The sequence below is a fragment of the Stomoxys calcitrans genome, chromosome 2 (genome assembly GCF_963082655.1).
Source record: "Stomoxys calcitrans chromosome 2, idStoCalc2.1, whole genome shotgun sequence".
Classification (NCBI taxonomy): domain Eukaryota; kingdom Metazoa; phylum Arthropoda; class Insecta; order Diptera; family Muscidae; genus Stomoxys; species Stomoxys calcitrans.
In genome coordinates, this window is record NC_081553.1 from 219,765,441 (window position 1) to 219,779,238 (window position 13,798).

The 13,798-nt window shown below is 37.4% G+C and overlaps 2 protein-coding genes across 9 annotated transcripts in view; one reads left to right on the forward strand and one right to left on the reverse strand.

Annotated features, from left to right (window-relative positions):
* Positions 1-600: 600 nt before the first annotated feature.
* LOC106092454 (inhibitor of growth protein 1) lies at positions 601-3,110 on the reverse strand. Of its 2 annotated transcripts, none has more exons than XM_013259324.2 (4): positions 2,501-3,110; positions 2,008-2,382; positions 1,363-1,946; positions 601-1,045 (listed from the first exon to the last, which is right to left on the reverse strand). In XM_013259324.2, exons 1-4 carry the CDS (start codon positions 2,619-2,621, stop codon positions 839-841), a joined length of 1,287 nt encoding a protein of 428 aa, XP_013114778.2. In that variant the 5' UTR covers positions 2,622-3,110; the 3' UTR covers positions 601-838. The 2 variants fall into 2 exon arrangements, with proteins under 2 accessions (XP_013114778.2, XP_013114779.2); XM_013259325.2 differs by having other exon boundaries at positions 2,026-2,382; positions 2,501-3,109.
* A 3,208-nt stretch (positions 3,111-6,318) lies between these two features.
* LOC106091010 (microtubule-associated protein Jupiter) overlaps positions 6,319-13,798 on the forward strand; it is a 248,431-nt gene continuing 240,951 nt past the window's right edge. For 2 of the 7 annotated variants that reach the window (XM_059363621.1, XM_059363620.1), the window contains exon 1: positions 6,321-6,675. In XM_059363621.1, coding sequence (XP_059219604.1) covers positions 6,651-6,675 — 25 coding nt within the window. In that variant the 5' untranslated portion in view covers positions 6,321-6,650. Of the gene's footprint in view, positions 6,676-13,798 lie in introns of all 7 variants that reach the window. The other 5 variants (XM_059363617.1, XM_059363622.1, XM_059363625.1 and 2 more) reach the window with 5 other exon arrangements.

Here is a 13,798-nt window from a genome sequence, read left to right on the forward strand (position 1 = left end):
GCATTTTTGCTCTTTTTTTGTTATTAAATATATTAACTTAGATTATTAAAGTCCACTAAAATCTAGATAAAAACTAAAAATGTTATAAAATATAAGTTTCTTTTCTGAAATAAAAACGACATTAAAAACTAAACGAAAATCCCAATTCATGTTATGAGAAGGAAACCTATACATATGCGTGTTGTTTAAAACAATTTTTGCAAACTGCAACAAAACACTATTCCAGCTAATATAAAAAATTTTTGAACAGTAATAAATCTCTTCATTAATACACTACAAGAAGAAAAATCTTTACAAAAAACCAAAATTTCCTTTCTTTTAGATGGTAAGTTTTTTTTTGTAGCCATATTTTTTAGATAGGGATGATTCTCAAATGGGAGCACGGTCCAGGTGTGAAAGAAATGTCATATATTGTTTAAGTAAATATGATGAACTCTGTAAAGAATAATTAGTCTATTGCTTGCGTTTAAAGAAAAATGCGTAGGTGCTGTTTTGAGTGAGTTAAAATAAATAAATTGTATACTACGAAACGACATAACGACTTAATTATTTCATTTAGTTCATTTTTTTCTTTCAATAACAAAACAAATATTTCCTTCCTTTCTTCCTTCCTTTGTACAAAAATTGTAACTGCTTTTGTAGATACAAACAATATCCAGCTGGCGTTTATGAACAGAACAACCTTTCCATACTAACGTTACATTCTCCACTTATCGTAAAAGTAATTCAAATAGAAACAGACAGAAAATGTGTGCTATTTTCGGGATCTTTGGATGCGTGAGAGGGGGTGCTTGTAAGGAGGATGGGTTATCGTTGACACGTGAGTTATTCGCTGGATTTACGTTTTCTCCTCCTTCTCTTTGTTGTAGCGTTCCAGTTCTTTAAGAAATTGGGCCTTCGGTTTCATAAGATTGGAACGATCTCCGCGGCAATTCGGGCAGTACCATTTGCCTTTGGGTTTTAATACCAGAGATACACAAGAAAAATGGAACCATTCAATGGGACATAAGTCATTATCGCAGAGAATCATTTCGCCAAAGGATATCTGTGTAAAAATAAAAGAAAATGAAAGGTTAGGTAGTTTAAAAGAATTTAACCTCAAATCGATTTATGAAGTTAGTTGAATTCTTTATATGACTATGACTTATGTTCTATATATGACCAACATGAAATAACTATTCATTGAAAGCATATCTTAAAATGTTGCTTAAAATACACATAAATAACAAACTAGTGTCACCAGTGCGAGATCGAGTGTTGGCTTACCACCAGAGACTTTGGTCTATCGCCATTAAATAACAATCGCTTTTTTATAATGGGCTTTTTCTTAGCAAATACACTGCACTCACTGTCACTTCTTACCTGATTGCATACACAGTATGTAGGCTCATCCGGATCGATGGGATCTGGTGGTGGTGTTTCTTCGCGTGCATTTGCCTGCGCTGATGTCTGAGCTCCACCTCGAGCTTTGCGCTTTTTCTTTTTCCCCGAATGATTGTTGCCTGAACTACTGCTAGCACCTCCACCACCACCGCCGCCGCCAACACCTCCACCACTGTTGCCTGAACCGGAGCCCGTTCCAACAACGGCGGCTGTCACCACAGTTGTACCAGTCAAACTTTGCACAGCATTCTTTTTCTGCGATACTGCCAGATTTGATGATTTTTGAGCTATGTTGCGTTCATTGCCATTACTACCTCCCTCATTGGCTGAGTTTGATTCATTGCCTCCTAGCTCCATATTGCCCACCGTATCATTACGACGCCGCGAGCGTTTACTGTTGGCACGCTGATTCTCCAAGTTGGATGAGTTTATTAAACCAGTGTTAGTGCCATTTGAATTGTTGCCCGTAGAGCCAATAGTGCCACTGCCCGAGCGTTCTGAATTTGGCGTAGAATTGCCACCACCAGCGGAATTAATAACTGAAACATTAGACATGCCATAGCCTAAGGTATATAACAAAAAAAGGGCATTAATATCTATTGATACATTCCTTCCTTGTTTTACCTCCAACAAAACACCTACCATTTGGTATTGCTCCTGTTAGCACAGACATATCGCCTACCCTTGATGGGCTTTGAGTTCTGGTCTGCTTCTGTGGAGTTGGAGCCCCACATTCATCCAACTGCATTTGCATAATATCATCCTTTTCTTCTTTAATATCCAAATTCTTTTGGTCTGTATCCAGTTGTCGTGTCTTATGGTCAATTAACTCTTGCAATTGTGTTACAATTTGCATTTTTTCATCACCCAATTCTTGGGCTTGTATCAAACTCTGTTGCATTCGCGTTACCGAGCGCGCTCTTCGTGTTGTGTTGGACTCACCACAATTCTGTAAGGAACGCCACAAATCATAATAGTGGTCTACGTCGCGCAGGAGGTCTGCAAAAGGCAAAAAACAAATCCATTTAACACTCAAAAAAACACAGAAATAACCTCAAAAATGCATATTTTCCCAGAGCTTTTCTTTAAACATTTCTGCTTAGCCAAATGTACTTACTTCGATACTGTACATCTATATCACGAATACGCGATAAATGCCTTTGAACGTCGTCGGGAAGATTCTCTACCGAATCTATGTAGTTGTCCACATAGGTGGCCGAATAGAGCATTTCGTCCATTTTCTCCCACAGTTGAGCCGCAGTATAAATTATGCCGTATACCAATGTTTCTTATTTATTGTTTTTCTTTCGGAACTAGGAAAATAATAATAATTGCGCCTCTTTTGTACATTCAATAGCTAACCATTAGCTGCTGCGCTGCTCCAACCTCCAGCCCGTCAACCCGTTTGCTACCTCCTCCTCCTCCTCTTCCGATCAATCTATGACTGTGTGTGTGCGTTCAGAGCTAGTGTTGTTCGAAAAACACTATACAAGTACACCACAAGTCGTAAGGGAAAGTTGTTTTGAACAACGCAAGCACGGCAATTGGATCTCATTCAAATGATACACAAGCTTAGTTTAATTTATGCTAAATTGTTGAAGTACAGATTTTTGTATATTTTTTTTATAAAATCTTCCTTTTAAATCGATAAACTGGCCAAGTTAATTTATATTAAGGAGCAGAAGTATAATTTCTTATCCTATATCTCGATGGTTATTGTTTTCCTCCAAGAACCGACTACTTTATAGCCATAAATAAAAATAATTATTGCACTTATGGTTCGGGCACACCTTGAAACTGTTTCGACTTTATAGTCATTACACTTGTGGGATATTCACATTTGAAGATTAATTGCCGAATTGATTGTAGAATACTAACGGCCGTATTCACAAAACTTCATATAGCCTCATGGCTCAATAAAGGAACATTGAGGATTTTAAATGTGCCTCAGTGCCCATGGCTGAATTATTTTAAAGGTTGCCTCATTTGTACAACAACGTAAAAACCATATGGTGAAATCGCCAACATGCCATCAAGCTGATCGGCATATTGCCAACACAAACAAAGAAATTTGTGTGCTTAGAAAGTGTGCGTACGTGAGTAGGGAATATGCGCGAAAGATAACAACAAGGAGAATGCAAACAAACATCTTAGATCTTATACCATCAAATCTGACCAGCTGCTAACGGATATTCGCTTGAGACCACCTTTTTAAATCCGCCTTGATTTCAATCAAAATCAAAAAATCAATCAAATCAAAAAAATTGTGATGTGTTAAAAAAAAAACAAATGAAATCATACATTAGTGTTTACTTTTTTGATGGGTGTGTATTTTATTATTTTACTATTAGCTCCAAACTTTGTAGGGTTCATCGTTATCACAAGAAGCTTAGCTGCTAGCTACCGGCGCGTCCACAAGTTGCGAATAGTGGATTGCGTCATTCGGAGTAGCTGCAACAACAGTCGCGGACAATCAGCGGTATCGAGTGAAGAGTCTCAGTGAGTAGCCATGACAAGATATGACAAGACGAATTTTTGGCGCCTTTAAATAACCAATGGTCATCTTGTTCCCGCAGCGATTCCGGAACGAGCTTGCTCATCTATGGATCTTGAAGAGTATCGCCACCTCCATATACAGACATGTGTCGACAACAAGAACAACAAAAACCTCGAGGCACAAAAGAACAATTTTTACATTTGGAGTTCCTAGAAGCTCATTAGAGTAGTACAAAGTACGCTTAAGAGAGATATCCGCAAATTTTTATAGACAACATTTATTGGCCCATTATTTTTATCATAGAATCAGTGGTGGGCATCTTAGGATCTTAAATGTTAATATATGTATAATTAAAATATGTATAATTTTATAATATCAATTGATTTTTTCCCATTTTTGTTACAAAATTCTCACTCGAAAGCAAATTATCAAGTGACTGGTTTTGACATATGCTTCGCATTGTTGACAACTGTTACGATATATTGGGTTGCCCAAAAAGTAATTGCGGATTTTTTAAAAGAAAGTAAATGCATTTTTAATAAAACTTAGAATGAACTTTAATCAAATATCCTTTTTTACCCTTTTTTTCTAAAGCAAGCTAAGAGTAATAGCTGATAACTGACAGAAGAAAGAATGCAATTACATAGTCACAAGCAGTGAAAAAATTTGTCAACGCCGACTATATGAAAAATCCGCAATTACTTTTTGGGCAACCCAATACATGAACTCATTTTTGTATGGGAATGCCAAATCAGTTTTTTTCGTTTGCAGGCCGAACGAACGCTTGCGTTCTACGTGCCAACTGGTTACTGGCTGGACAACTGGGTTATGTGTACATGTGACGCATACACCCTCATTTCAAAAAAGTCTTACAATGACCACGCTTTATGATGTGCCATGTAAACTGAGCATTAAACAGTAAAAGTCGACTTCGACTTTTTTACACAAAAAGTCGATTAATCGAATAGTCGCAGGATTCACTAATAGAAGGTTAGGTCACATGCAAAAACACAAAGTGGATAGGCCCCATAAACATCATTAAGGATGTCAAATCTGACGATTGAAAATGTCATCATATAGGAGAAAACGTAAACAAAGAATGAATGTAAAAAGAGAACAAGTTGACATCCTCAATGCCAAGTACTGCCAAATATTAAAAAAAAGTATATCGGCTGATCGCTTGGCTTAACCTTATTCAGTGAATCCTGGAATAGTCGGAAGTCGATTTTAAAGCAGAGTTTGCAGGCACATCATGATCGTACTCATCGTGTGTACATGTTGATTACAGCTTTTGCCTAAAACGGTACATCGTTTTTTTTCTTTTCTTTTCATACCTTACTTCTCATTTCTTGACATTATTTGTCACAGAACTTGTTTTTCATTATCTGTCAATTAATGATTACACATTTCTTTGTAAACGGTAATCGATAAACGTCATTCATCGAATAAATCAAATGATTTTGATTTTTCAGGCATGATTGATGGTTATGTGTACATGTGACGAATACACCTTTGTTTACACCAATACTATTACAATGACCATACATCAGATGTGCCATATAAACTCAGCATGAGATCCCTTGCATTCACAACTTTTAAATAAACGGTTGTCCAGCCCACTCTATGAAGATGATGTATATGACTTAATAATGTACCGTGCAAATTTGTGAATGTACTGTTCACACACAGTGGGAGTGCCTGTGTTGTATGTGTGTGCGTAGTGTAAAACTCCGCATAAAATGTTGAATGTAGTGCATTCCGTGCATTTTATCTTATCTTGCATCCTTTCTATCCTCTTCATCATTTCTACCAATTCACTTTTCTGTGAACGGCCATTTTTGCATTTCCATTTTTCCAGTCGATTAATCGATTAGTCAAAAGTCGATTTACCATTTTTAATTTTTTTCCAGTCCATTAATCGATTAGTCGAAAGTGGACTTTACATGGAACATCATGATGTGTGGTCATTGTAATAGGATTGGTGAAAATAAGGATTTATGCGACACATGTGCCCACAACCATCAGTCATGGCTGAATAATTTGATTTTTTCGATCATTGACGTTTATCTATTACCCTTTACACAAAAATGTTGTATTCATTAATTGACAGATATTGAACAGCACGTATTGTCCAAATGAAGTTATATAAAGAAAGAAAATGTGTGGAAAAATAAATAAAATTATAGAAAAGAAAAATTGATGTACCGTTTTTGACAAAAACTCCAATCAACACGTATACACAATGATTACAAACATGAGGTGCCGTGACCTAACCTTCCATAAATGAATCCTGATGATGATGAATTGATGTACCGTGTAAATTTGTAGTGAGTGCCATTCCCTCATTCCACTTCTTTGTGCCGAATAATCGATTTTTAATTCATTAATCGACGTATCGATTTATCGACTATTAGATCCCTAGCATCCACCGCTTTCAAATAAATAGCGGCATAAACCCAAAACACAAACTTTGCAATCTTCGTCGTGAACAGTTGTCCAATTTTTAAAAGCCCCGCGTGTTCGTGTTCTGCCAAAAAGCCTTGCTAACAAAAGCCGGTACATTAAAGAATAAAGTGTATCTTTTGAAAATATTAAGCAATTTTGCAAATTGTGAATAAAGTGCATTTATTCATTCGCCTAATAACGCAATAGGAAGTGATAAAACAAAGCTAGTTAACCGGTGCTTTAACATTGTCGATTTATATCTTCTAAAAAAGGATAAACTAATAAACAAAAAAAAACTACAAAATGATGAGCTTCGAAGGAATTAATGATGACCAGAAACCCTCCTCCAAGTAAGTTTTGTCTTGGAGGGTGTGAATAACCTCAATTTGTAATTGAATTCGTAATGTTCTTCTCGTTCGTTTCCTTTTGGTTGGAATATATTGATCGATCCTTCCAGATTCCCTATATTTTCCATTGTTTTTAATCTACTTGGAGAGGAAGAGAGCTTTGCTATAACTAAAACCTTGTTGTTGTTTTAGCTTAATTCAACATTGAGCTCTCCTAAAAAGCTTTTTTTTTACGAGAATAGTCATACACACACACAAACAACCTGAAATGAAATGCACGCGGGCTTGTATTAAATTTAAATTTTTTAAAAACAATTGGATAACGCAGTTTTTTTTTTGTTTTGCTGTAGTTTATTTGTTTTTTTTTGCTGTAGTTTAGTTTTTTGCTATTTTAAGTTTTCTTTTTGTTGCTGTGTTTGCTAAACGTGTTGTCAGGAAGTGTGTGACGAAATTTAAAGGGAACGAATAGGAATGAGAACGTTGAACAACTTCTCTTAACGGGAGTTTATTGTTGTATTTTCGTTCACATACGACCAAACTCTCATATCTGAGGCATTTTTTTCTTGGCCAAATAATGATTGGCAAAGGAAATTACGAAAATAAAACACGTGCAAGGGAAGCGCGGGTGAAAATTGCTTTTATCCTTTCTTTACTCGATTTTCCTCTCTCAAGACCAATTAGTGCGGCGCCTAATCAATCAGTCTAACTGGACATTTGCAGTCCTATCAGAATTGTCGACTATTTGATGGTATGCTGCACAGTAGTTTATAAGAATGAAAATTGTGAACATTTATGCAAAAAATTTTATTCAGATTAATATGACTTAATTTCCTAAAAAATAAAGAATTTGTTGCAAATCTGCACTTTACACGGTGTACCTTCGAAAAACACAACACGAAAAGACCCCAGGTGTTGGGGAGGGGCCTTTTTAAATGTGGAGCCATATTTTGCGAAGAATTTATGTAGCCTTTATATTAATACAGCATTTAAAGTCCAAATCGGATGAAAGATATATATGGGGGCATATCTAAATCTGAACCGATTTTTATAAAATTTTGCACACATATAAAGACGTCAAATAAAGTAACCCCATACCAAATTTGGTAAAGATCAGACCAAAATTGTGGCTGCTACAGCTTTAAAACTCCAAATCGGATCTACATCTACATCTAAATTTGCACCAATTTTAATGACATTTTGCAGATGTAATGAAACTTTAAAGAAAACACTTCGTGCAAAATGTTGTAAAGATTCGACCAAAGACTATGAGCACCACACTGGTTGGAACTCCGATTTGTGTGATGTTTATCGTCATTACAAGAAGATTAGCTAGGAGTTACGGGCGCGTCCACATTTTGCGTATAATGGGATGCTCCATATACGGAGTAGGTGCAACTGCAGCAGCTGACGACGGCGTCTTTTAGGGTCATAGCATCCTACCGGACAGGGGCGCAGCCCGTAAGCTTTGTAATAGCCGGAATGGTTTTAATATATATACAGGACATGGAGCGCGCCGGGCTCCACATAGCATAGTGCAAAACCCAGAGGGAACAGGGTGAGGTTCAAGTGGTTCATACACGGGCCACACGAGAGGCGACTATCGAGAAATGGCAACAAAAGTGGATTTTTTTTTGTTTGAGGTACCAAAATAGAATAAGGTCTTAAGGAGGACATAATTCAAATCCCATTTGTCAAAGTAAGGTGGCACAGAAATGAACTTATGATTGGTATCATTACTTTTAAATAAAAGGCAAAAATAAAGCAATAACCGTCAAAATTTAAAATTTCAGCAGAGTGGATGTAAAAAAATTCAAATTGGGCCACCTTAGGTGTCGATTATATTACAAACACCCCCTAAATTGTGTTGCCAACGGGCAAATAAAAATATCCACTTTTGTGTTGATTTTTATTATTTTCTACAATTTACTTATCAGCTGAAGGTTCAAAACACTGATATTGGCAACGCAACTATAGTTGAGTTGCCATCCATAATCAATCTCTTAATTTTTTTGTTAGTGTTCTTCAGTGAAATGTTCTAAATCAAAAAAGCTAAATTTAGCTACACGAACTTGCACCATTTGTTTATTTTTCACTATTAAAAACAAGCTTTCTCAGTCTCTTTTTAGAAAGAGGGTTAAAAATTCCTTTAAAATAGAATCTCATTTGTAACAAAATATTCTACAAAAATGTTCGCCGGAAAATTCTACTATAGTCCCCTGAGTACACCAAAACCCAAAACATAACATTAACGCCGGAAATCAGTAAAACGGAAAATACAATTGTGGGTGTCGTACGTTAAAGTAGACGCCTTCTATAGGCTTAAGACCTCAAATCAAGAGATTGGTTTATATGGGAGCTATATAAGGTTCCATATCGATTTGGACCAATCTGCCTAGTATGGTCTTGAGACTCATAGCAGAAATCATTGTGCAAAACTTCAGTCAAATCGGATAATAATTGCATCCTCTGGAGGTCCAAATGTTAAATTGGGAGATCGGTTTATATGGGAGCTATATCAGGATATCGGCCGATTTAGACCATACTTCACTATTTTATATATTAAACTCAAGTATACCTTTGTGCAATGTTTTAGGGCTCTATGTTATCTCTAACTATTTTTTTTCCAACGAATGTATGAAGACGCAACATTGTGCGCCGTTCGGACTCGGCTATTAAATGGAGGTCCCTTAACATTGAATTGAATCGAACAGCACTTATTGATATGTGAGATGTTTGCCCTGTTCCTTAAGGGAATGTTCATTGGCAAATTTGCCGTGTATTATGGGCGATATGTCTACGCACATGGAAATCGAGCATAATGAATACTCCAGAAGCTATCTTGAGGACGATGAGAGTTAGGTCGGGCTCATGTCCGGGTCTACAGGGGCACAGGTTTTCTCTTGTAAAAGCGGTTCTTCTCCCATCTGAGCGATCTTGCAAAAATTTCTCGAATTTCTATACTCATGTAGGGCAATTTGTGTAGACAAAAAAATCTGCCATCACACAAAAAACACATGCATTGGGAAAATTATAGCTAATAGACATGGTTGTCGAGCGTGGTTATTTGTGCTATTTCTATCATAGAGGCGTTTTCGCAATAAATTCGAAACGGCCCTTGAAACCTTCACACCTAATATGGCTGATTCTGTAGTGAAATTCTGATGAAATTCTAAACCAAAAAACTGTCATTATACAAAAAACACATGCATTGGAAAAATTATAGCTAATAGACATGGTTGTCGAGCGTGGTTAATGTGCTATATCTATCATAGAGGCGTTTTCGCAATAAATTCGATACGGCCCTTGAAACCTTCACACTTAATATGGCTAATGCTGTAGTGAAATTCTGATGAAATTCTAAACCAAATTACGAAACGCGTCACATAGTTGTTTTTATTGTAGTAGTCCGATGAAGGAATCCATCGGGTCAATCCGGTACGCACAACCGACCGCCATGGGATTGCTTCCCATAGTGGATGGTGTATGTTGGGATTTCTGGCTTTCTTTTTTCATGTGCAAAGAAAAATCTCCGATCATTGAGCACGTCTCAACAAAAGAAAAACAAACAAAAAATTTTTAACTTTTTCGCGTTGCTTTTGTGTGCAGAGTTGCATTTTTGTATCACGACGCTCAACAAAAGGCGAGACTGGCCTCTGAGTCAACTGATTTTTATGCTGGGCTACCCATTCAAACTAAACCTAGCACAACCCATACTATGATAAAACTCTACGGATATTTGTTTCCGATTCTTCCATTCCTTCAATTTGCCGTTACACACTTTATTTTTAAACAGTTCTCCCATCACAGTTCTCAATTATTAGTCATAAAGGCATTACCCAAAAGTTGTCGCTTTTGGTTTTCTAAACACTTTCGTCTGTGTTTAAAAGTTCATTCATCTTGGAAAAGAGGGGTGGGTGCACATTTTCTTTCTACAATAAGCAAACAAAGCTGGAATATCCATGGACTGCCTGTCTGCCGCCCGTCATACACTGAGTTTATAGATTTGTTGTGGTCAACGTCACATAGAATAGCGACAAGAATGCTGATCTTTCGTTTATATTTATTCCCACATTCCTTTATGTGGTGTGCGAATGCAAATCTATTTGGTATTCATGTATTGAAAGTAAATATCGCATATTCCCTCTTAACGCACATCTGTTTTTTTGTTGCTGCCGTTTTTTGTTGGTGAAGTTCAATTTGTCAACGAATTTATTAAGTAAATACATAATTCTTTCAAGTCGTTATACACTACACCATAACTATGGTGCCGGGCCGGGCAAGGCATATTTAATAAGGTAGCCGCATCAGCACAGCGGTCATGTCAAATAATTTTTGAATTCGCCTTATAAAAGTTTGCAAATGCAAATTTTGACCATGAACATTCCACTAAGGAACAGGGGCAAACTTCTCACGTATCACTGAGTGCAGTCCGTTTCAAGTTTAAGCTCAATGAGAAGGGGCTTCCTTTTTATAGCGACTGTGCGACACCAGCATTAGGAGGGGAAAACCACCGCTAAAAATTTGTTTTTCTGATGGTCTCGCCAGGATTCGAACCCATGCCTTCAGCGTCATAAGCGGACATGCTAACCTCTGCGCTACAGTGGCTTATAAATATTTAAAATCCCAAAATAAACATTAAATAATTGATTTTTGTTTTTGCTGCTGTTTTGGTTCTTAAATTTAGGTTATATAATGATACGCGTCTAAGAGCCTCAATCGCTATCAGCTTCACTCAGAGAACTTAGGTTTATTGCCTCGCCCCTGAAATAGATTCAAAAAGCGCTGAAGTACAAAGACAACATTTACGGCGGTACAATGCCAGATATTAGAATGAAGACGTAAGGGAGCCAACATGCAGCATGACAATAATAGGGGGCAGGGGGGCTGAAGAAGTTCCTTTCAATCTGCTATTTCAAGTCCCTATTGCAGTCAAATACGGCGAAACGACTACGTGCCTAAAAATAATTTAGACAGGAAAAAATGTGTTCATTTAGCCATAATCCTGATCCAATTCAGGCAGTGCCACAGTGCAGGTGCACAACCGACAACCAGTGCGATTTCAAAGTCCTGACATTGCAATTGCTTGTCAGAAGCCCTATCAGTAGTGAGAGGGATAGCTTCACCTCATCTAGGAGAAGTCCCCTGAACACACCAAATTACTTCATATTGGTGAATGAAGTTATCTTTCAGTGATTTATGTGAAGCTCATTGGCGAATCTTGGCATACTATATGCTCTCAAAACGGTCACACACCAAAATGAAAACGTCTCCCTCATAGCCGACAAACTTCAGCCTCCTACTTTTCAAATTACCTAAAAATCCCACAATTATCCAAAATCCCTAAAAAGGGTTACAAAAACCTTCCTTGAGCTCTAGTCACAATATTCCTATTAGAGCCCTTTGCTAATGGTACGCTTTTAAAGTCCTGACATTGCAAATGCTTGTCAGAAACCCGATCAGTAGTGAGAGGGATAGCTTCACCTCATCTAGGAGAAGTCCCCTGAACACACCAAATTACTTCATATTGGTGAATGAAGTTATCTTTCAGTGATTTATGTCAAGCTCATTGGCCAATCTAGGCATACTATATACTCTCAAAACGTTCATACACCAAAATGAAAACGTCTTCCTCGTAGCCGACAAACTTTAGCCCCCTACTTTTCAAATAACCGAAAAATCCCACAATTATCCAAAAGCCCCAAAAAGGGTTACAAAAATCTTCCTTGAGCTCTAGTCACAATATTCCTATTGGAGCCCTTTGCTAATGGTACGCTAAATATCATCGTATGAACTCAATTCAGGAGGAATCTTCTTGTCCACAAGAGAGACATGCCCCAATGGATTTGTGCTAGAACTACCTTGGTCTACTGTGAAAGGTTTTAATGTATTCTTGGTAGCTATTGGTAGCTAGTTTACCGCTACAATAACCTAGTGAAAACACATAACTGGAGGAATTTTGAACATTTTTATACCCTCCACCATAGGATGGGGGTATACTAATTTTGTTATTCTGTTTGTAACTCGTCGAAATATTCGTTTAGGACCGTTTAAAGTTCATATATTCTTGATTGTCATGACAATTTAAGTCGATCTAGCCATGTCCGTCCCGCCTTCCGACAGACAGTCGACAGACGGACTGTTTGTCGAAAGCGCACTAACTTTCGAAGGAGTATAAGTGTAGGTCGGTGTTAAGTATGGCTTAAATCGGTTAATAACCTGATATAGCTGCCACCTAAACCGATCTGGGATCTTGAGTTTTCGAGTCTCTAGAGGGCGTCATTAATGCCCGATTTGGATGAAATTTTGCACAACGGATTCTCCATGACCTTCAACACACGTGTCAAATATGTTCTGAAGCGGTCAAAAGCCTGATACAGCTCCCATATAAACCGATCACCCAATTTTATTTCTTGAGCCTCTAAAGCGCTCAATTCTTATTCGAATTGGTTGAAATTTTACACAATCACATCTACTATGGTCCCCAACATTCAATTCAATTATGGTACGGATATAGCTCCAATAGCATAGGAATTTTTTTCTTTTTTCCTTTGCTTGCCTAAAAGAGATACCGGCAAAAGAACTCGACAAATTCGGTTCATGTTGGAGGGTATATAAGATTCAGCCCGGCCGAACTTATTTTTTCTCATTTTTGGCTCAAAGGGTACGTAAATAAGCAAAATTGTCGATTTTGGAGTGAAGATCAGCCAGAACCATTGCAAGAGCTAACAATGCATCCAGAAAAAGTCACAGTTTGGTGCAGTTTATGGGCTGGTGTCATCATTGGACCGTACTTCAAAGATCATGCGAATTGTAACGTAACTGTGAATGGTGAGCGCTACCTTGAGTGGATATCCAACTTTTTTTCCCCCAAAATGCAAGAGCTTGCATGACATGTGGTTTCACATAGAAGATGCCACATGCCAAACAGCACGCGTAACAATGGACTTTTTGAGAGGCGAGTTCGGTGAATATTCAATTTCACGTTCAAGGCCGGTCAATTGGCCGCCTAGATTGTGCTATGTAAGGCTTTTAGAGTATTTTTTGTGAGGCTTTGTTCAAGTTCAAGTCCCAGCCTGCTTCAATTGACGCATTGAAAGACAACAGTAAAGCATTTATTCGTGAAATA

Excerpts from the sequence above, each read along its gene's own strand:
- LOC106092454 (XM_013259324.2), bottom strand. The coding sequence starts at position 2,621 with ATGGACGAAATGCTCTATTCGGCCACCTATGTGGACAACTACATAGAT. Across the intron at positions 1,947-2,007 it reads TGGTAGGTGTTTTGTTGGAG|GCTATGGCATGTCTAATGTT; the intron begins GTAAAACAAGGA and ends TATATACCTTAG. Across the intron at positions 1,046-1,362 it reads CATACTGTGTATGCAATCAG|ATATCCTTTGGCGAAATGAT; the intron begins GTAAGAAGTGAC and ends ATTTTTACACAG.